We start from the raw sequence: 24,134 nt of genomic DNA, 5'->3' as shown, positions 1-24,134 counted from the left end.
AAACTTAATGGGCGCTAGAACGTACGGCCTATTGCGGGACCTGATTACTCCAGCCAAACTGAAGGCGAAGAGTTTTAACGAAATTGTTGCTGTCCTACAGGAACACTTAAACCCTGCACCGCTGTTGATAGCAGAAAGATTTAAATTCCACAGGAGAACTCGGCACAAAGATGAGAGCAATGCTGAGTATCTTACGGAACTACGCAAGCTATCAAAGCACTGCCAGTTCGGAGCAGGACTGGCAGATACCCTACGGGACAAATTTGTCTGTGGACTCCTGAGTGAAGGAACACAGAAGAAGTTACTCTCAAAGAGCTGACGCTAGATAAGGCTTTCAGCGTGGCAGTATCGTATGAAGCAGCAGCCAGGGGAGCTGCAGAAATTCAACAAAAACCACAGGAATACGGCACCCACGAAATGACACGGGGATTTGCAAAATGTTATCGCTGCGGCAGAACTAACCATGACCAGAAGGACTGCTGGTCCAAAGACAAAATATGCAGGCAATGCGGGAAGATGGGACACATTGCACGAGTTTGCAGGTCTGGGAAGAAGACCAGCGACAACAAAAAGGCTACCAAAGGAACCGTACAAGAAAATACAAAAGATGACGGACAGTAGTTCCGAAGGCCAGATGAGCGATAGTGAATCCGGGAACAGGAGACTAAGCTGTCTCAAACTTCACAATGTAATCACAAAAGAGGATCACCGAACCATTTGGGTGTGGTAAACCACTTTTATCGTTCACTATCGTTACACTATAGTTATCACGGTTATATCGTTACTCTATGGTTATCACTGTTCACACTGTTGTATCACTATGCGAGGTCGCCTCTTGTCACACTGTTATACCTGGGCTGACCACTGCTGACTCCGCCCACGGCTCCACCTACCTGCCCAGGTATAAAGGTGGTCGACTGGCTGGTATTCCTCCTTGTTGGATCCGATCACCCACGAGGGTGGGCTCTGTTATTTAGCCAATAAAAACCTATAGTTACTTTCTTAGCTCGTCGCTTTTCATTGGATAAATTGATAGGTATATCAATTTTATTGGCTAAATTTTAAAATGTCGTTACTTGAGCAGCCAAACGACCAGCCAGACGCCCAGCTACAACAGCCACAGCAGCCGGCTTGGCTGCGAGCCCTCCGACCACCGTACCTGGATCTAAACCCACAGGCAGCAAACTCAGCCCTCGACTTCGAACACTGGCTGAGCTGTTTCGAGTCCTATCTGGGAGAATCCGGCGTGCCTCAGAAATCCAAGCTAAGAGTTCTGACCGCCCAAGTGAGCCCTAAAGTATTCGCACTCATCCGGGACCTTAAAACATACGAGGACGCCATCAACCGGCTGAAATGACAGTACCAGAGCCCGGTAAATTCCATGTATGCCAGACACCTCCTAAGATCCCGCCCGCAACAGCCAGGAGAGTCTGTAGATGAATTTTTACAGGCGCTACAAGCACTCGGCAGGGACTTTAACTTTAAAGCGGTAACGGCGGCAGAAAATGCTGAAGACAATGTCCGCGATGCCTTCGTGAAAGGCCTGCGGTCCGACTACTCACGGCAAAGACTGCTTGAAGCAAAGGACCTCGACCTGGACAAAGCTGCAGCCCTCGCTCGCTCCCTAGAAGTGGCCCATCGGGACCTCGAGGCATATTCCAGGTACTGTAATTTGCGACCCTGGGACTCGGGACCGACCCCGACCGCAATACCCCCCGCAGCACCCCCCCTGGGACCTACCTCAGCGTCGGCGTCCCGGACCCGATCGGGACCGCCACCCCCGGTACCGGCTGCGACATCGGACCCCCGCGATCGGGCCGCCGGCTGCTTCTTCTGCGGCCAGGCGAAACACCCGAGGGCGCGCTGCCCAGCCAGAAACGCAACCTGCTCGAGCTGCCTGAAGGCCACTTTGCAAAGGCCTGCAGAGGGAGATCAACAGAGGCCAGCAGTGCCTCATGCGAGCTGTGGGGGCGGCCATCTTCCATCAAGGCCACAGAGGCCAGCATCCCCACGTGAGTCACGGGGGCGGCCATCTTTGATCCAGGCAACCGACACCAGCAGTGCCTCATGTGAGTTGTGGGGGCAGCCATCTTCTCCGCCATTTTGTCCAACCTCGTGGGCACCGCCATTTCACCCACCACGCTCGACCGCCACCGTGCCTCCAGACCCGACCACCGCCTCACCCGCAGACGACAGCAACTCGCTCAGCTATACACTAGCCTCCGTCACACTGGACCAAGCCCGCCCACACCACCTGTCCAAGTCCATGATGGACATCAAAGTAAACGGCCACGCCACGACCTGCCTGTTCGACAGCGGAAGCACGGAGAGTTTCATCCACCCAGACACGGTGAGCCACTACTCCCTCACTGTCCGGCCAACGCGCAACCGGATCTCGATGGCATCGAGGTCCCACGCCACAGACATCAGCGGCTACTGTGTTGCGACCCTGTCGGTTAAGGGCACGGAGTATAAAAATTTTAAACTCCTCGTCCTGCCCCAGCTATGCGCTGCCGTCCTACTAGGTCTAGACTTCCAATCCCACCTCCAAAGCGTCACGCTAGCATACGGCGGACCCCTCCCCCTACTCACAGTCGACAACCAACAGATTTTAAACCGCCCACCGCGTAACACCTGCGGCCTATCCACCCTCAAGGTCCCGCCACCTTCCCTGTTCGCTAACCTCACCCCCGACTGCAAACCCGTCGCTACCAAGAGCAGGCGGTACAGCGCCGGGGACAGAGCTTTCATTAGCTCCGAGGTGCAGCGTCTCCTGAAGGAGGGCATCATCGAGGGGAGCACCAGCCCCTGGCGTGCCCAGGTCGTGGTCGTTAAGACCGGCAATAAAAACCGCCTGGTCATCGACTACAGCCAGACCATAAACAGGTACACCCAGCTGGACGCATACCCCCTTCCCCGCATATCTGATATGGTCAATCAGATCGCACAATACCGAGTATTCTCGACCATCGACCTTAAGTCGGCCTACCACCAACTCCCTATCCGCCCTGAGGACCGCCAGTATACCGCCTTCGAGGCGAATGGCCGCCTCAACCACTTCCTTAGGGTTCCCTTCGGCGTCACCAACGGGGTTTCGGTCTTCCAAAGGGAGATGGACCGGATGGTTGACCAGAACGGGCTGCACGCCACGTTCCCCTACCTAGATAACGTCACCATCTGTGGCCGCGACCGGCAGGACCATGACGTTAATCTGGAGAGATTCCTCCGTACGGCCCAACGGCTGAACCTCACCTACAATAAGGAGAAATGTGTGTTTAACACCTCGCGCCTTGCCATCCTCGGCTGTGTAGTAGAGAACGGAGTCATCGGCCCCAACCCCGAAAGAATGCGCCCCCTCATGGAGCTTCCCCTCCCCCACCTGTCCAAAGGCACTAAAGAGAACCCTGGGGCTCTTCGCCTACTATGCCCAATGGGTGCCCAATTATGCAGACAAAGCCAGACCCCTCATGAAGTCCACATCCTTCCCCCTTACGGAGGAAGCGTGCGCAGCCTTCTCCCTCATTAAGGGAGACATTGCCAAGGCCACAATGCACGCAGTGGATGAGTCCATCCCCTTCCAAGTGGAGAGCGATGCATCCGACTTCGCCCTAGCCGCTACCCTTAACCAGGAGGGGAGACCGGTGGCCTTCTTCTCAAGGACCCTACAGGGCCCTGAGATCCGACACTCGTCGGTCGAGAAGGAGGCCCAGGCGATTGTGGAGGCGGTACGACGCTGGAGGCATTACCTGGCAGGCAAACGATTTACCCTCCTCACCGACCAGCGTTCGGTCGCTTTTATGTTTAATAACAAGCTGAGGGGCAAAATCAAGAATGACAAGATCTTGAGGTGGAGAATCGAGCTCTCCACCTATGATTATGATATCTTGTACCGGCCAGGTAAGCTGAACGAACCCCCCGATGCTCTTTCACGAATTACATGCGCCAGCGCGCAAATTGATAGACTTCAGACCCTCCACAACGACCTCTGCCACCCCGGAGTCACCAGACTTTACCACTTCATTAAGGCCCGCAACCTGCCCTACTCCATCGAGGAGGTCAGGACCATGACTAGGAACTGCCAGACCTGTGCCGAGTGCAAACCGCACTTCTTTAGGCCGGACAGAGCAAGCCTGATCAAGGCCACCCGTCCCTTCGAGCGCCTGAGCATCGACTTTAAGGGGCCCCTCCCGTCCTCTGACCGCAATGTGTACTTCCTCAACATTGTTGATGAGTACTCCCGTTTCCCCTTTGCCTTCCCCTGCCCAGATATGACCAGTACCACAGTCATTAAATGCCTGAACGACCTCTTCGCCTTGTTCGGGTTCCCAAACTATATACATAGTGACCGGGGCTCCTCCTTCATGAGCGAGGAACTCCGTCAGTTCCTACTAGCGAGAGGTATCGCTGCAAGCAGGACCACCAGCTACAACCCCCGAGGGAACGGGCAGGTGGAAAGAGAGAACGCGACGGTATGGAAGGCCGTCCTCTTAGCCTTAAAGTCTAAGGGCCTCCCAACTTCCCGCTGGCAGGAAGTCCTCCCGGCAGCGCTGCATTCCATCCGGTCACTACTGTGCACTGCCATTAACGCCACCCCCCATGAACGAATGTTTGTTTCCCCCAGGAAGTCGACTACAGGAACCACGCTACCAACCTGGCTGACCTCTCCGGGGCCCGTCCTGCTGCGAAAGCACGTGAGGGCCCATAAAACGGACTCCCTGGTCGAGAGGGTGAACCTCCTGCACGCCAACCCCCAGTACGCCTATGTGGCATACCCAGACGGGCGGGAGGACACAGTCTCCTTACGAGACCTCGCACCCTCGGGCACTCCTGAGACACCACCGTTACACACCCCCCCCCCATGCCACCCGAGGTAGACGGCATGCCGGAACCCCACGAGCCTTCGCCGACCACGCAGACACCAGCATTAACACCGGATAATGCAACACCGCCGCTGCGACGATCAGAAAGGCTTACAAGGCCTCCGGACAGACTGACATACCAGAACTGGTAGTACACTTCACCCCGCCAGACTCAAATCTAAACAAGGGGTGAATGTGGTAAACCACTTTTGTCGTTCACTATCGTTACACTATAGTTATCACGGTTATATCGTTACTCTATGGTTATCACTGTTCACACTGTTGTATCACTATGCGAGGTCGCCTCTTGTCACACTGTTATACCTGGGCTGACCACTGCTGACTCCGCCCACGGCTCCACCTACCTGCCCAGGTATAAAGGTGGTCGACTGGCTGGTATTCCTCCTTGTTGGATCCGATCACCCACGAGGGTGGGCTCTGTTATTTAGCCAATAAAAACCTATAGTTACTTTCTTAGCTCGTCGCTTTTCATTGGATAAATTGATAGGTATATCATTGGGTCACCCTCACGATGGCAGGGTCCCAAGTTAAAATGGAATTGGATACAGGATCAGCGCTAACCGTCATGAATCGACGAGACTACGAGTGGCTATTTTCACACATACCCTCGAGAGAGACATCCATCGTCTTGACGACATATACGGGGCAAAAAGTATACCCGAGGAAAAATAAGGGTGCCTGTCGAATACAACGGCAAGAAAATACGGAAATTGTATCTCTACATACTGCCAAATGGTGGACCACCGTTATTGGGACGGGAATGGATCAGGAAGATAAACTTAGATTGGCACTCCATTCATGCAATGACGGTGGACGGTAAAAAAGATGAAGACGTCACTCCTGGACGATTGTCAACAATCTTAGCTAACGCCAAAGAGGTATTTCAACAAGAACTGGGCACACTTAAAGGCGTAACCGCCTCGATAAAAATAGAAGAGAATGCAGTTCCCAAGTTTTTCAAAGCAAGACCGGTACCATATGCAATTCGCCCAGCCGTCGAGGCAGAGCTGGAGAAGGCGGGCGTGTTGTCTAAGGTCGACTGGAGCGAGTGGGCGACACCCATCGTTCCTGTCATGAAGAAAACGTTAAGCAATAAGTCCGGGGAGCCAAGGAAGATTCGCATCTGTGGGGATTTCAAGGTGACGGTGAACCCGGTCCTTCACACAGTACAATATCCTCTTCCAAGGATAGAAGACATATTCGCCTCACTGTCTGGAGGGAAGCGTTTTACAAAAATTGACCTAGCACAAGCATATTTGCAGATGGAGGTTGAGGAGTCCGCTCGGAAGTATCTCACAATAAACACTCACAAAGGTCTTTACCAGTATCATCGATTGGTATGCGGAGTAGCATCGGCTCCGGCGATATGGCAAAGAGCGATGGAACAAGTCCTGCAAGGGATTCCGGGGACTCAGTGTTACTTGGACGACATCCTTGTAACAGGTGAAGATGACAGTGAACACCTTAACAACCTAGAACAGGTGCTCACTAGACTACAGGAACATGGGCTGCGAGCCAACCGCCCCAAGTGCGAATTTTTTAAGAAACAGATATCGTATTGTGGCCACGTGATTGATGAAGAGGGGTTACATAAGTCCCCTGACAAAATTGAAGCGGTTGTTAAGGCCCCAGCGCCTGAAAATGTGTCGCAACTGAGGTCATTCCTCGGATTGGTGAATTACTATCATAAGTTTTTGCCGAATTTGTCGACAATTCTGCACCCACTGAACGCCCTGCTACGAACGGGGGTAGCATGGAAATGGAGCGATGATTGTAAGCGTGCTTTTCAGAAGAGTAAGGACTTAATCACTTCAAGGGAAGTATTGGCTCACTACAACCCAGCACTGCCAATCAGGCTGGCGTGTGATGCGTCTCCCTACGGCATTGGGGCGGTACTGTCACATAAATTCCTTGATGGTTTAGAGAGGCCGATAGCTTTTGCGTCACGCTCGTTAACTTCTGCCGAGCGTAACTACGCCCAGATTGACAGAGAGGCCCTCAGCCTAGTGTGGGGGGTGAAGAAGTTCAATCACTACCTGCACGGTCAAAAATTTACTCTACTAACCGATCATCAACCTCTTGTCTCCATTTTCAACCCTCAGAAGGGCGTACCGATAATGACAGCACAACGGCTGCAGAGATGGTCCCTTTTCCTAGGGGCACACCAATATGACATTGAGTACAAAGGAACTAAACAGCATGGAAATGCTGATGGATTGTCACGTCTACCGTTGCCGACAGTGGAAGACGACGACCTTGCAGTGGATCCAATGGAGTTATTCCACTCGACCATAGTCGAATGTCTCCCTGTGACGAATGCAAACATAGAAAAGGAAACACGGAATGACCCGACACTATCACGGGTCTATGATTTAACGGTGAAGGGATGGCCAGCACATGGCGAACCACTGCTGCCAGCATTCTCGCCGAGAAGAGAACAGCTGTCAGTGTGCAGAGGAACCTTGATGTGTGGATCCAGAGTAGTAATTCCACCTAAGTTGACGGATAGAGTGCTCAATGAGCTTCATGAGGGTCATCTGGGTGGGGTAAAAATGAAGAGCTTAGCCAGAGCGTTTGTGTGGTGGCCGGGAATCGATAAAGAAATTGAAGAGATGACCAAGAACTGTGCAGGATGCCAGAAGGTCCAAAACGCCCCACCACAAGCTCCTCTGCATCCATGGGAGTGGCCCTCATCTCCATGGCAAAGGGTGCACATTGATTTTGCTGGTCCCTTCATGGACTTGATGTTTTTAATTGCGGTGGATGCACATTCAAAGTGGCCAGAGGTAATAAAAAATGTCCTCAACCACCACGGAAAAAACTATCACAGTCTTACGAACCATATTTGCCAGGAATGGGCTGCCTGAACAGATTTGCTCTGACAATGGACCACAGTTTGTGTCTGAAGAGTTCCGGAGGTTCTTAAAGAACAATGGTGTTAAGCATTACACATCTGCCCCATATCATTCAGCCACTAATGGATTGGCCGAGAGGTTTGTCCAAACATTCAAGAAGGCTATCAAGGCAATGCGTAATGAAGATACACCCCAACACAAGGTGGACAACTTCTTGTTTGCCTACCGGAATGCAACACATGCGGTTACCAACCAAACTCCAGCCATGATGTTCTTCAACCGAAGACTACGATGCCGCTTGGATTTGGTTAAGCCAAACGTCCGAAGAGATGTGGAGAACAGGCAGTTTCAGAATATGAATGAAAGGCCGACCAAGAGTTTTAAGATAGGTCAACCAGTTTTGGCCTGGGACTACCGCACTGAGAAATGGCAGCCAGGAACGATTTGTACACAACAAGGACCTCTCATGTATACCGTGGACGTTGGGGAGAGCATTGTAAGACGCCATGCTGACCAGATTCTAGAGTCACGGGAAAACGTCAACTCCACACCACGATCTGATACACCTGGTAATGAAATCGACGTTCCAATTGCAGCTACCGCAGAACCGGTAATATTGGAAGATGAACCACACAACGACATTGATCCCGACTCAACATTGCCAGAAGAACCTGATACCCCAAAGAGGCGTTATCCAGACAGAATCAGGAAGCCTCCTCAAAGACTGAACTTATAATTGCTTAAACTTAACCAATGTATCTAGCAACAGTAATTGTGATTGTTGTTAAATGAATGTTATGTACTGTTTATCTAAAAGGGGAGGAATTGTTGTGTATGTACCTTTAAGAGAATAACTGGTCTCAGACTGCAGTACCAGCAGTCACCACCCCTGTATAAAAGGCGCTATTGAGCCTCTGTGTTTTTAGTTTCACTATTGACTTCCACCAGTAAAGACTTACTTTGTTCACTCCTGCTGTCCGTGTCTCAATTATTCACGGACGTAACAGAAACCATTTCGCAAAGTCACTTCGACACTTGCGTGTCGATCAAGTGGGATGGCCCGAGCTGACTCCTAACCAAAGCAGGGCTTCCCTCCAGGGAGTCTCAACTCTGCTTCGTTCCAGTGTTGGGTCAGGCCCAAATACTCGATTCGTGCTGTATTTACACTATAAATGAAATGCTGGGATGAAACAAAACTGCTTCGCACTGATGTTACATCTGTAGTGTGAATACACCCCAAGCTGTCAACACTACTCTATTCACAATCATGGTGTAAATGACACCAATATGCATTATTTTAACACTTTTTCCACAACTTTTATTTTATGTAAAAATTGGATCGCGTGTGTAATTTCTTCAGAGATTAGCAACGGTGTCACTCCTGCAGGCTACAATGTAAAATTCTTCAACACAGTGTGCCAGTAAAAAAAAATGGAGCCTTTATTAAGGTCAATTAAACTTCGGTTTATATTTGAAATTTTCCATATAAAAGTATGTTGCACTACTCCAAGTCAACCAATTTAATTGCCAACAGCCAATTATCTCAATATATTAAAAAAAACACATGTTTAAAGCACCACCAAAACAGACATTATCGTATTGCTGTTTGTGGGACTATGCTTTTCTCCTTAGGCAGACTCTCGGATGACTTGCTTCCACATTAAAAATGAGTTCTCAGGTGACTGATGAGTCCAATGTGGGACCTATAATCTCTGTCACAGGTGGGGCAGACAGTGGGGTGCTTGGGTTGACGTGCACTCCTTGCGCTTGCTCCCGGCAAAGAGACTGGAGGTGTTCGGCGCCTTCCCGGATGCTTCTCCTCCACTTTGTGCAGTCTTGGGTCAGGGATTACCAGGTGTCGGTGGGGATGTTGCACTTTTTCAAGGAGGCTTTGAGGGTGTCCTTGAAGCGTTTCCTCTGCCCACCTGGGGCTCTCTTGCCATGTCAGAGCTCCGAGTAGAACGTTTGTTTTGGGATTCTCGTATCGGGCATGCAGACGATGTGACACGTCCATCGGAGCTGATCAAGCGTGGTCAAAGCTTCGATGCTGGGGATGTTGGCCTGAGCGAGAACATGGACTTTGGTGCGCCTATCCTGCCAATGGATTTGCAGGATCTTGCAGAGGCAGCGTTGGTGGTACCTCTCCAGTGCTTTGAGGTGCCTGCTGTACATGGTCCATGTCTCTGAGGCATACAGCAGGGCGGGTATCACTGCTGCTCTGTAGACCATGAGCTTAGTGCCGGGTTTGAGGTCCTGGTCTTCAAACACTCTCTTCCTCAGGCGTCCGAAGGCTGCACTGGCACACTGAAGGCGGTGTTGGACTTCGTCATAGACGTCTGCCCTTGTTGACAGTAGGCTCCCGAGTTATGGAAAGTGGCCCACGTTGTCCAAGGCCTTGTCGTGGATTTTGATAATCAGGGGGGGGGGGGGGGGCAGTACCGTGTGGCAGGGGCAGGTTGGTAGAGGACCTTTGTCTTACGGATGTTTAGTGTAAGGCCTATGCTCTCGTATGCTTCAATGAAGGTGTTGACGATGGTTTGGAGTTTGATCTCCGAGTTTGCGCAGACGCAAGCGTCATCTGCATACTGTGTAATTCGACGACAGATGGGACGACCTTGGATCTGGACTGGAGGTGACGGAGGTTGAACAGTTTCCCGTTTGTTCTGTAGATTAGCTCCACTCCAGTGGGGAGCTTACTGAGGACGAGATGGAGCATTGCAGCAAGGAAGATCGAGAAGAGTGTTGGTGCGATGACACAGCCTTGCTTGACCCCGGTCCGTACGTGAATTGGGTCTGTGGTGGAACTGTTGGTTAGGATCACGACTTGTATGTCGTCATGAAGCAGGTGGAGGATGGTGACAAACTTTGAGGGCAGCCGAATTTGAGGAGGACACTCCATAATCCCTCACGGTTGACAGTGTTGAAGGCCTTTGTGAGGTCAAAGAAGGCCATGTACAGCGGTTGGTGCTGTTCCCTGCATTACAATAGTGACTAAACTAAGTACTTCACTAACTGAAGCACTTTGGCATGTCCAGAGGATGTGAAAGGCACTATGTAAATTTAAGTTTGTTCTTTCTTTCTAAAAGATTAAGAAAGGATGACTATTTAGGACATCATAAGTGAGAATGAGGAAATCTGTGGAAATCTGCACTGCATTTAGACTATTAAAATGTACACACTATTACTCACGATTTATAATAGGGATTTCATAAGGACTGTTTGCCTACAAATTTATATGCACTTAACTTTCCACTCAGCATTCTCTTTCTCTCCCTCATAATACAATATTTTTGATATTGGTACCCATTACAGAAATCACAGAAACCCCACAGTGCAGAGAAAGGCCATTTCGGCCCATCGAGCCTGCACCGACACATATCCCACCCGATCCCTGTAACCCCTACACCAACACATATTCCACCCTATCCCCGTAACCCCACGTACTTAATCCCCCTAACACTAAGGGTCAATTTATCATAGCCAATCAACCTAACCCGCACATCTTTGGACTGTGGGAGGAAACCGGAGCACCCGGAGGAAACCCACGCAAACAAAGGGAGAATGTGCAAACTCCACACAGACAGTCACCCAAAGCCGGATTCGAACCTGGGTCCCTGGCGCTGTGAGGCAACAGTGCTAACCACTATGCCACCATATTACAAGTGAGATCTGTCACTATGGGTGCAGTAGCCTAGTGGACTGGTAACCCAGATAGTTGTACTAAGTTAAAATTATGAAATTGAATTCAGTCCGTCTGGTATTAAGTTACCAGATTGTTGTAAAAAAATGTCTTTGTGCAGAGTTTTGTTGCAAGCATAAAATTCTTTGCTTCAGAGAATAGTTGAGACAGAGACCATGAAGAAAAGGTGAATAAATATTTGAAGCACAGAAAGATACAGGTGATATGTGGAAAGAGCAGGACAATGGGATTAGTTTGTTATTGCTCCAGCAAGGAGCCAGCACACAAACAATGGGCTGAGTGGCCTCCTTTTGTGTTGTAAACTGCGATGGTTCCTATTCAGTGGCTATTTGGATCTCCTCTTCTAATGAACTCTGAGACACCCGCTTATGTGAGAAATGTTATTATAAATGCTAGTTGACAGCGTATACACTCGCAGGCTAAACCATATCACTTTACTATAGTCCAGCAAGTTTAGGTTACTGGGACTAACTTACATTCACAAATACAGGAGGCGGCACTTGTAGCTCATCTTCTTTCAGTGTGAACGAACTGCAGTGAATTTGAATCAGTCTGTTCCAGCAGTGAACCTGCATGTGGGAGAAACATACACACACAGATCACATCCCATCACACTAATCAGCTATAAAATCTCTCAATCGGAATCAGTTAAGAGTTCAGGCTCAAGTGCTGATGTGCGATGGTTACGTTTGAGAACCACAGCAGCAATTTTGTATAATCCAAGAAAATACTTTAAACTGCCTGAAGTCTGGAGTATCTGAAAAACATTCTAACCCCTAGCACACTGGGTTTGGCAGCAATGAGGAGATTGGGGGGGGGGGGGGGGAAGACAGAGAGAGAGAGATTTGAGTTCATGTTACGTTACAAGTCTAGGAAGGAGCAGGCAAGGACATACACTGAAGCCATCCAGGACAGAAAGTAGTGTGGCCTCTGTCTGTGGTCCCAATATAGCTTTGCAAGGTCCCAGTGCAGAAGCTGTCTGTAGTGCCAGCTTATTTAAATAGCTTCCCTTTTCTAATTAAAGTCTGAAAGACCAGATCTTAATCAGTTCTTACAGCACAAAAACACAGAATTCTAGCTCATCCAAAACTAAACCAATTCAATCAGAGAATATATCCTAAAAGTCTGTTGTTAGGTTACTGAAATAGCAAATGAGTGTTCATAGATACAATTTTCTCTTTCCCTTGAACCGGCGTATGGCCTCGATTTGCATATTTAAGCAGCCTTATGCCCAAAACAGGATGTGCTACTTCTCCATTTAGAGGCTAGCCTGAAAATTGCATCAGGTGGGCCTTCAATGGATCAACCAAGGTGCAATTCCACTGTCCCCCCCGTTATGTTCATAAATAAATAGACATTATTATGAACAGCTAGCTTGGAGCTAGTCATTTATTCAGCCATGTGGACTAGTACAGGCATCCATCTTGGCTACTGCCTTGTGGGTAGCCTGGTGCCTCGGGGGTAGCCCACTCTTATATACATACAGCTCCACCTAGTGTACCATTCTAGAATGACATGTTACTGATCATTACATCCCCCTTCCTTAGAGGTTAAACAAAATCAATATCAATCAATCATAACGACAAACATCTTCACAACAGTCAATACATTTTCAATATAGTTTTCTTTGTACTCAAAGATTAAGTCTATCAGGCTTTTTTACTTCACGTGTGGATCTTCTCAGCACAGGTAAGTCTGATGTGTTTTCATGAGAGCCTGTATGTCTGTTTGTGTTAGATTGTTCTGGTGGTGAGTGACAAGATTCAGTTGCGGCATTGTCATCGATTTGCTCTTGGATAGTCTCGTGTTTTTAAGGAGGAAACGGCGGTTCCTCCTGAGGATCTGTCCTTCCTCAGTTCTAACAGTGTATGACCTTGGTCCTACTTCCTCAAGAACTGTAGCTTTCCCGTTCCATGCATCTGGATCCTCAATCCTGACAACATCATCCCTTGTCAATGGTTTCAGAGTTTTGGATGACTTGTCATAGTATGATTTCTGTTTCAGCTTTAGCAGTTCAAGTCTCTGTCTCAGTTCCTTACTCTGCTTTTCTTTTGCACAGCAGGGTAGCGTGGTGCGCAACTTGCGACCCATTAAGAGTTCAGCAGGTGAAGAACCAGAGTCTAAAGGTGAGGCTCGGTAGCTCAGCAGGGCAAGATAAGGATCAGACTTGCTTTCTGTCGCTTTCTTCAGTAGCTGCTTGAGAACTTGAACACCTTTTTCTGCCTTACCATTCGACTGAGCATACAAAGGACTGGATGTGATATGTTGAAAGTCATAATGTGCTGCAAACTGTTGCCACTCCTTACAGTTGAAGCACGGACCATTGTCGCTAACGGCAATCCTGGGAATTCCATGTCTGGCGAAGATGGATTTATCATGCATTATGACACTGCTTGCTGATGTGCTTGAGAGCAGCGCCATGTCAGGATAGTTAGAATAGTAGTCAATCACTATTAGATAGTCTTTACCATTCAAATGAAAGAGGTCCATACCAACCTTTTGCCATGGTGCTGTTGGTAAGTCAGCTACTATCATTGGTTCCTTTGCTTGTTTGTTTTGGTGTTTCTGACATGTCTCACATTTGCCTATCATGTTCTCAATGTCCTTATTTATGCCAGGCCAATAAACAGTGTCTCTTGCTCTCCTTTTGCATTTTTCAATTCCGAGGTGTCCCTCATGAACCCTTTTGAGTATGTCTTGACGTAGAGCCTGTGGAATGACTATTCTGTTCTGTTTTAGTAATAGTCCACTTGCGACACTTAACTCTGGCCTGATGTGATAGTACTTTGGACAGGAACCTTTTGGCCAACCATGATGAATGTTCTCTATTACTGTTTGTAACACTGTATCTTTTACTGTTTCTTCTGCTATTTGCTTTGATTTTGTGTCTGACACGGGCAACGCAGCAGTGACCATACTCACAAACATCCACGTCTTCCTCAGTAGAGTTCACATGACTCATTGTGGGTGCTCGGGATAGTGCATCTGCTAACACTATGTGTTTGCCTGGTGTGTAGATCAGTTCAAAGTCATATCTTTGCAGCTTCATCATGAGTCGTTGAATCCTTGGAGACATCTCATTCAGGTTCTTTTTTATGATGGCAACCAGTGGGCTGTGGTCTGTCTCAACTGTGAAGTCCATATATATAGCCATGGAACTTTTCTAGTCCAACTACCAAGCCTAGACATTCCTTTTCAATCTGGGCGTATCGACACTCAGAATTAGTCATAGACCTGGAGGCATAGGCAACAGGCTTCCAATCTTCACCCTCTGCTTGTAGCAAGACCGCGCCTAGGCCATCTTTTTATGCATCCGTTGACACTTTGATTCTCTTTGTTGGGTCAAAGAAGGTGAGTACAGGTGTGGTTGTCAGCACTGTTTTGAGGTTCATCCACTCTTGTTCATGTCTTTCTGTCCATGCGAACTCATTTGTTTTATGTAGCAGGTCTCGCAGACAGGCTGTCTTGGCTGACAAGTTAGGAATGAACTTTCCAATGAAGTTTATCATCCCCATGATGCGTAGCACTCCTTTTTTATCAGTGGGTCGGGGCATGTTGAGTATGGCGTTTACTTTTTCCATATCTGGCTCTATTCCTTTACCAGATAGATTATCTCCTAGGAAAGTGACTTCCTGGATGCCAAACTGACACTTGGCTTTGTTGAGCTTCAGCCCATTCCGGCGTATGTTCTGTAGCACTTTAGTCAGTCTCTCATTGTGTTCTTTCAGTGTGGAGCCCCAGATGATGATGTCATCAACATAGGCCCAAACTCCTTCCAGACCTTCAATTATGTGTTCCATCGCTCTATGAAAGATTTCAGATGCAGATATTATCCCAAAAGGCATTCGGAGGAAACAATACCTGCCAAATGGTGTGTTGAAGGTACAGTATTTGGTGCTCTCTTCATCCAGTTTTAGTTGCCAAAATCCTTGTGAGGCATCGAGCTTTGTGAAGTATCTGGCACCTGACATTTCACTGGTGATTTCTTCTCGCTTGGGAATCTGGTAGTGTTCACGTTTTATGTTTGCATTTAAGTCCTTTGGATCCATGCATATTCTTAGATCATTGTTCTTTTTCTTTACACATACCATGGAGTTAACCCAGTCTGTTGGCTCTTCGACTTTCCTGATGACTCCTAGTGTGGTCATTCTGTCCAGTTCTTTCTTGAGCCGGTCACGCAGGGGTGCTGGAACTCTCCGTGGAGCATGTACCACTGGCTGAGCATCCTCCTTTAGCTGGATCTTGTAAGTGAATGGTAGAACTCCAAATCCTTTGAACACATCCTGGAAATTACTCACTACAGAATCCACTGAGTCATCTGGTCTGCTTATGGCACAGTTTATACGGTAGACTCTCTTGACCAGTTCTAAGTCCTCACAAGCTTTGTCACCTAGTATTGAATCAAGTCCTTCAGCCACAACAGAAAACATGAGATGATGCACTTTGTCTTTGACTGTCACTAAGTCTGCATACACCTAAGCTATCTATTTTCTGTCCATTATAGTTCTTCAGTAGTACTGACTTTTTCTGTATTTTGGGCTTTTCTTTCATATTTTTTAATGTCACTCATACTGATTAAGTTTGCTTTTGCCCCAGTGTCTAGTTTCAATGTAACTAATGCTCCATTTACCTGCAGTGACATCATCCATTTGTCCTCTTTTACTGCATTAACTTTATGTTCAGCATTGTCCATTCCTGAGGGCTGCACATTTTCTGTATCCTTTTCTATGTTGTCAAATGACACCATTCGTACAAAAAATGTCTCACTTAAAATCAGTGTCCTCAATCACATTGACTTGTTGCCCTTTCTTTGTTTTTACTTTTGAAAAGCATTGTTTGGCAAAGTGATTCTTTCCATAACATTCTGTGCACATTTTCCCAAACGCAGGGCATTGTCGTGACAGGTGTTTGTAACCACAGCGTTTACAATTAAAAATTCCATCCTCCGATTGCTTTGCATTTCTGTTCTGCCCATGTTTCTTCCCCTTGTAGGACACAGCACCATCACTTACTACAATCGCATTATTATTAATTTCACTGAAAATCTTCGCGTGCTTTTGAGCTAGCTCACTGGCTTGGCATATTTTCACAGCATTTTCCAATGTTAGTTCGGTTTCTCTCAACAGACATTCCCTGACCTTTTTATCATGAATACCAAACACAATCTGGTCACGAATCATGTAATTTCTCTGAGCTGAAATCATCCATGTCTGTGCTTTCAGTTTCAGATCGGTCACAAAGCTATCAAAAGTCTCATTTTGCTGCTGTGTCCATGAACGGAATACGTACCTCTCATAAGTCTCGTTCTTTTTGGGAGAACAATGTGTATCAAACTTCTTTAGCACAGTCAATTTTTTCCTCTGTCCCCCTCTTGATCAAATACAAACGTATTAAATACCTCTATCGCCTGCGGGCCTGTAACCGTGAGCAGCAACGCTATTTTCCTTGCGTCTGGCATCGTACCGAACCCGATGGCTGCAATGTAGAGTTCGAATCGTTGTTTGAAAGTCCGCCAATTGCAGTCGACATTCCCCGTGAGTTTCAAACCCTCCGGTGGCTTCAAAGTCTCCATGTCGCGTTTCACAATATTCAGCAGATTTTACCAATCCTGGTACCATGTTATGTTCATAAATACATAGACATTATCATTATGAACAGCTAGCTTGGAGCTAGTCATTTATTCAGCCATGTGGACTAGTACAGGCATCCATCTTGACTACTGCCTTGTGGGTAGCCTGGTGCCTCGTGGGTAGCCCACTCTTATATACAGACAGCTCCACCTAGTGTACCATTCTAGAATGACATGTTACTGATCATTACACCCCCCCCCACTTTCCATTGCGGTCTTTCTGCTTTTCAAGCAAGAAACAGGCAGTTAGCAGTTGAAAAATCGCCACTCTTGTTTCAACAAAAACTAGCTACAAACTTACTGATGCATAAACATTCCCCTATTGATACCCATTCAGGGACCTGCCATTCCCAACCATGCACAATGGCAACAATCAGACTATGCACACCCTAAACTTCCAGAACATGTTCTCCCCTGTCTCAAAGTGACTTTTAGCCAGATTGGAACATAAATTCCCTCTAGATGCAGAAAACAGATGGCAATAACTAATCTTAACCCTGCGTGTGGACTATGGCTTACAATAAAGAATCCAAAAAATCTTAAAAAAGGACAAAAACTAACGTTTGTCACAGAATCTTGCACTTTAATATATTTATATATATTTTTAACTTTTTCTGGCAAGGGAGAAAAGAGGTGACATATTCGGATTTGGGTCACTGTGCTAGCAGCAGCCATCAGTACCAACTAGACAGACATTTCTCTCAATGACACTGACGCACAATACTGCTCTCACACTGAAGGATCAACAATTGTGATGTAATCACTGGAAGGTTGAAAAATAATTGGCAGTTTACAACTGTAAAATGATAAAATCAGTAAAGTGCTAATCAAAATGCTGCAAAAGTACTTACGTCTCTATAGAGTACGCCATTCACAAATAGGATCCTGAGTGCGCATTTTAGTAGTGAACAATTCTTTACCGAAGTAATGCCTTCGAACAGAAAATAATGAAGTAAAAATGAGACCTTCTATGATGTGGACAAAAACACTGGAGGCAAACACAAAACAATGTACAGGAAACTCTTTTTTTTATCCGGCACCGACAGGACCAGCGTGGTGCCGGTTGATCAAAAGGTCCGGATTACAGAGAGGTATACTTACCAAGGTACGAGAGCTCCGTACACAGCCACAGGTACAGGAGCCCCGGTTACACGGCACTTGTGCAGGAGTCCCGGTTACATGGCCACAGATCCAGGAACCCCAGTTACACGGCCACTAATATATAGTAAAACGTACCTGAACCTACTCCTGAATTTTGCCGGTTAAGAGAGATTTCTGGATATTTAGGTGCCGGTTAAGAGAGTTTCCTGTACCACAATGCAAAGTGTCCCAATTATGTTTCTCCGCAAATCACAATAGTTTCTTCTCTGCAAACCAGGCCTTGTGGCATCACAGCTACAGCTTTTCATTTTGCCTGTAGGCAGCCAACAACTTGTCCTTTCAATACAGGGTGAAGGGAAGAGGAAGAGCAAGTAAAGTAAAACAACTTGCATTTATATTGCGCCTTTAAGCTAGAAAAACATCCCAAGGTGCTTCAACAGATGCATAATTTTTTTTTTAATGAATTATTGCACTGTAGAATAACAAGACCATTGAACTCATCTTCTGGTTATTGTTCTAAAAAGGCATGGTCATCGGAAATCATTTCATATAATAAAGCTTCTCTTATGGGCCAGTGCACCCTCAATTACAACTCCCATGCAAGGCCAAGGTTGTACCAGAAATTCAGCATCATTCAAAATCTGGTTCAATTGGCAATTTACTCTCAGTGGCAGACCTGGCCATGATTTTCGACCATAAAAATTACCCAATTATTAACTTTTAAATTACCAGGCCATTTTAAAAACAATTCAAAAGGGTATTTCTAAACTTGGAATACGGCTAATGCTGTATATTTGAAGTTCTTCTTGTGGGTTTTGTTCCTCAAAGATGGTGTATGCATTCTCACTTTTTACATTTATCAATTGTGATATTACATGCACGATAATAATAGTCACAAAAGTAAAAAAAATCAAAATACACTTCATCTAGAAACAAGCGTACTGCCTGCTGGTGATCCACAAAGTAACAGTGGAAAAAGTTACACAAAAGGTTCAGAGCCTTCCCAATACACCAGCTCAAAGAGTCCCTTGGGGGGGAAAAGGATATCTTGCAAAGAGAAATGGAAAAGGTGCCCGCAATAGCTCAATTGGTAAGGATACTGCCTCGCATAAAACTGAACCACAGCATAGAAAGGTTTGATGCTACCTTTGCTGATCACAGCCAGTATAGAGTAGGGATGCTACATTTGGCATCAAAGCCTGCGGACATGGGGAGGACTGGGCAGATGGAGAGAAAAATTAGCCAGGGTTCCTGCTCTAAATTGCTAGCCAGTGATGATTCCTGGAAAAGTATGGCATGTGTGGACGTTGGACAGAATGGAGCTTGGTTGTGATCCTGTCAGTCAACTGTCTATGCATGCACAGGAGAGTGGCTAATGCCGCTAAAGCTATACCCCAGCACCTTTGAGGGGGGACAGGAGAAAATTGGAGGAGAGGAAATGGAAGGCTAAGATTGGAAGACTCAGTGGAATAAAGACTAGAACCAACTCCAAGAGCAGCTCATCAGTTTAAACACGAGCAGGTTGATTCACTGGATTAGAAACTAGAGGCTGACCTTTAACAAATGTCCATCTTCCTTCATCTGTGAGTTCACAACCAGCAGGTACCGTTCCAGTCTTGAAAATTTTTAAGTATACCATGTACTGATAAGGCGTTAAGCGGCAGGCTGTGCAGCAAGAAAGGTTGGAATTAAGATGAAACGATTGCGCAGCGGAGTGAAAATCGCCATACTTGCAAAAGTAGAATGGAACTTTATCTTGTAGGGCTCGCAGCCTAATCAAAAAAAAAGGGAAAGAGAAACACTCAACTCACGCACAGCTCGAAGATGTAAGCAATACAACTAAAATCAGGCAGTGTACTTTGTATAGAAAATTCATAAATATTTTTTAAACAATTGAATAGTTTTATCAGTGCCTGCTGACAACAAACTGCTGCTCAGAAGCATTCTGCGTATACATCTGTGGTGGTTTAAGTATTAATGTATAATAATAACGTAGCATCGCATAAATCTGTGGAGCTCTGGGTTAGTTTAATAATATATACAGGAAACTTCGGTTTATCCGGAGGTTGTATGTCCGGAAACCTTGATCTAACGGCAGAAATCAGCCGCCGTTTTGTTAGGTTTTTCTTCTTTTTTTTTTCTCCTCCTAGCATTTTTTTAAAGTCAGTCAGTCTCTGGAAAGCCTCTCTGAAGCTGTTGCTAAGCTACAGAGACGCTTCCAAGGTTTACAAGCTGTTGCTAAGCAACAGTGTTTGTTGTCAGATACGGAGATGAAAACCTCCGTATCCTTCAACATTAGCGCTGGTCTGTCCGGAAGTTTTCATAGATCGGCATCAGCCGGTCCCGTCGGTGCCGGATATCGAGAAGTTTCCTGTAATATCCTGGGATGGTTTAAGTATTAATGTGTAAGAATTTTGCGGGGGGTGGGTTGCGAAGGTTTATTTCTTTGTAGCGCGAGCTCGTATGAAGGGAAAGGAGAAGAAAATGAAAAAAAATGGACGTTTGCCGAGTTTTGTTGGTGCAGATTTTCTTTTCCTGATGTGGCTCTGTTTGGCAAGAGCGATGCTGCCGACCCGCTCGATGCAAAAGTGGGGCCTGTAGGTTCTTGTTCAGGGCTTGAGGCCTACACCAAGTGTTTGCAAAGCCTCCCCACCGGTTCCATTGCTCCCCTGCGCCCCACCGCCTCCTCCCCGCTCCGAAATCTTCTCTCCACCTTCCATCCCCATCACCCGACTGGCGGTACTGCGCACCCATGGGAATTACCCCCACCGCCAAGCCTTCTCCACGCACCAGGCCCCTGCAGTATTTATAGGGCGTATTCTATCACGCGGAGTGTTCTGGGTAAAAACCACCGCCATTTTCAAACTGCGCATGCGCAACGACTTGAACTTCATTGGCAGCAGTCGCAGCCAATATTTATATATCGATTTGGAAAATGTGCACACTAACTTTAACGTGTCACTGCATTTGATCACTCGTAGGTATCGGACCAACTCTCTGTACCTGAAAGAAAAATATTTAAACATGTTAGCAGGTTTTTAAATACCAAATCGCAGCACCCATGTAGCCAGAGGCCTCAGATGACTTTCTAATAGTGCTATGCTATACCACTCAAGTGTATTAAACTCAAACAGGAGTCAACATTTGCAGATAGCCTCTGCATATTAGTCAGTCAGATACACTTCAAATACTAATAAGGCATGGCCTACCAGTCCTTTATCAGATGGAATCAGAAGTAGCGTTCACTATAACAGAAATCTATACATTGCAGAATTAGTCAAATTTTATTATGCAGTAATTCAGAACAACCAAATAACTGAATTGCTTCTCATGTTCTGGGCATCAAAAGTTGTTTAGCAGCTTACCAGTGAAAGATTCAACCCTTGTTTGAACCAGATGATAAAACAACAGTTAAAACAAGTCTATATTCTACATCAAAGTCTCTATACAGAGGTGTCTATAGTATAGGTTCAAGTGTGAATCCAGTTATAGTTGGGACTGTTGGATATTTATCAAAAGTGGCTCATTAATGGCACAGTTATACTTGAAAGTCCACAACCTACTTAGAGCAGTGGAGTTATGCTTCTGGTTCTATCGAAAGACAAGGCTTGCATTTATATCATAACTTATGAAGTCTCAGAAATGTCTCAAAGCATTTCACATACAGTGAAGGTCAGTGACTGTTATGTGGACAACTGGCGTCCTGCTCATGCTGGTTACTTTTTGTTTTGAAGTTAGCAAAATGCCAAGGCAATAGTCCATTCTTTGTCGACACTAAATATTTTAAGTGGTGCGAATTTAAAAAGTTCATTTTGCACCAGCTAAAGTGACGCAAAGCCAAACAATATGATCTGTGAGGCAGTCGCATATTGTTTCTGTTAAACTGAATCCACCAAAGTCATATTGTAGATTGTGCATCACACTGTGGGATCTCAGTGTTGAATTAATGCAGTATGTCTGGCCTATAAAACACCAGGCACCGTCAATGTGCCACTTCGTAGAAGCAGAACCTGCTCTGTAAAACCAGATGCATTTTTTAAAAGTATCTTCTAGGTCCCAGGACCTGCAGAGAAGGAGGAATTCTTTGCAGCACATTTTGTAAAAGATGGCAAGCTGAAAGCAAATTCCCAGCTAAAATCTACACAGTAAAAAAGTGAATTATTTGAAGTAAGTTTAATTTTTTATTTATTTATTTTTAATTTTTTTTAAAGAGTAAATTAAGCTGTTGTGGAGTTGAAACCGGAAGTAGAATCCGGGTATAAAAAGGGGCGGGCTTAGAGCTGCAGGCTGAGTGCGGTCGCATTGAGTATAAGTAGAGTTTGGTAAGTGGCAGACTTCGGGCAAGTGGGAGGTGAGGGGGTGCTTGTTGCTCTGTTTTGCTTCCCTCTCAGGCTAATCCAACACTGCGGACGTGGAGCAGTAAGACAATTTAACCGGACAGGTCCCCCAGACAGCTTCCACGAGGGAGGTTGGTGATCAGCTGGTTGGTAGGTTCTCTTCCTTCTCTTCTATACCTTTAAGTTGGTAAGTCCTATTAAATAGTGGTGTAATATTATCATCTATATATCAGGGCAGAGGGTCTTCATAACTAATAAGAAGAAATTTAATTAATTACACAGATATGGGTGAACAGGTGATGTGTCACTGTTGCGAAATGTGGGAGCTGGTGGACCCCATTGAGGCTCACGGTGATTACATTTGCGATAAGTGTTTGCTGCTAGAGGAACTCAAGCTCCATGTTAAAGAGCTTGAGACCAAGCTTCAGACACTGCGACACATCAGGGAGGGGGAGAAGTTCCTGGACACTCTGTTTCATGAGGTGGTCACACCTATGAAATTAATTACTGCAGATGTATTCCGTGGTCAGGGACAGGACGGTGTGACTACGAGTGAGGAAGGTACAGGGATCCAGGGTGTAGTGTTGAAGGAGCCGCAGCCCTTGCTCTTGTCAAGCAGGATTGAGGTTCTTACTCCCTGTGAGGGCAGGAGCGGGGACTGCAGGGAGGATGAGCAACCTGGCCACAGCACCGTGGTACAGGGGGCCATTCAAGTGGAGGGAGTAAAAAGAAATGTTGTAGTGGTAGGGGATAGTATCATTAGGGGGATAGATAGGGTTCTCTGCAGTCAAGAGCGGGAGTCCCGAAGGCTGTGTTGCCTGCCCGGTGCCAGGGTTAAGGATATCTCTTCTGGGCTGGAAAGAAACTTGGAGTGGGAGGGGGAGGATCCAGTTGTCGTGGTCCATGTTGGTACAAACGACGTAGATAGGACAAGGAAGAAGGTTCTGTTAAAGGAGTATGAGCAGCTAGGGGTCAAATTAAAAAACAGAACCTCAAGGGTAATAATCTCTGGGTTATTACCTGAGCCACGAGCGAATTTGGCTAGGATAAATAAAATTAAAGAGTTAAATGCGTGGCTCAAAGACTGGTGTGGGAGAAATGGGTTTTGCTTCTTGGGACACTGGCACCAGTACTGGGACAGGAGGGAGCCGTTTCGTTGGGACGGACTCCACTTGGCCAGTGCTGGGACTAGAGTCCTGGCGAATCATATAACTAGGGCTGTAGAGAGGGCTTTAAACTAATTAGTGGGGGGGAGGTTTCTAGAGAGCAAATAACAGAAATGACAACGGAGAAGGTCATAGACTTAGGTAGCAGTGGGGAAATTAAAAAACAGAACATGTCAGGAAGGGACAGAAGGTATGGAGTAAAAGGTAAAGTAGTAAAAGGGGAAAAAACAGGAACTAAGTGTCACTAAACATATTTCAAAGTTCTTTATCTGAATGCACGTAGCATTCCTAACAAAATGAATGAGTTAACGGCACAAATAACTACATATGGATATGATCTTGTGGCCATTACAGAAACATGGCTGCAGGCTGACCATGACTGGGAATTAAACATACCAAGTTATTTAACAATCAGGAAGGACAGGCAGGAAGGGAGGGGAGGTGGGGTGGCTATGTTAATAAAGGA

At 46.5% G+C, this 24,134-nt stretch overlaps 1 protein-coding gene across 5 annotated transcripts in view; it reads right to left on the bottom strand.

Annotated features, from left to right (window-relative positions):
* Positions 1 to 24,134, bottom strand: part of LOC147110395 (uncharacterized) — a 96,833-nt gene that overhangs the window by 23,395 nt on the left and 49,304 nt on the right. For 4 of the 5 annotated variants that reach the window (XM_086000370.1, XM_086000372.1, XM_086000374.1 and 1 more), the window contains exons 11-14: positions 21,115 to 21,168; positions 19,720 to 19,937; positions 17,916 to 17,995; positions 11,912 to 12,004 (exon numbers count right to left, since the gene is read on the bottom strand). In XM_086000370.1, the coding sequence (XP_085856496.1) occupies positions 11,912 to 12,004; positions 17,916 to 17,995; positions 19,720 to 19,937; positions 21,115 to 21,168 (445 nt within the window). The remainder of the gene's footprint in view (positions 1 to 11,911; positions 12,005 to 17,915; positions 17,996 to 19,719; positions 19,938 to 21,114; positions 21,169 to 24,134) is intronic. The other variant, XM_086000373.1, reaches the window with a different exon arrangement.

Source organism: Somniosus microcephalus, chromosome 11, assembly GCF_052327205.1.
Source record: "Somniosus microcephalus isolate GS21.2 chromosome 11, FLI_Smic_1.0, whole genome shotgun sequence".
Lineage (NCBI taxonomy): Eukaryota > Metazoa > Chordata > Chondrichthyes > Squaliformes > Somniosidae > Somniosus > Somniosus microcephalus.
This window is presented reverse-complemented; position numbering and strand designations above follow the sequence as displayed.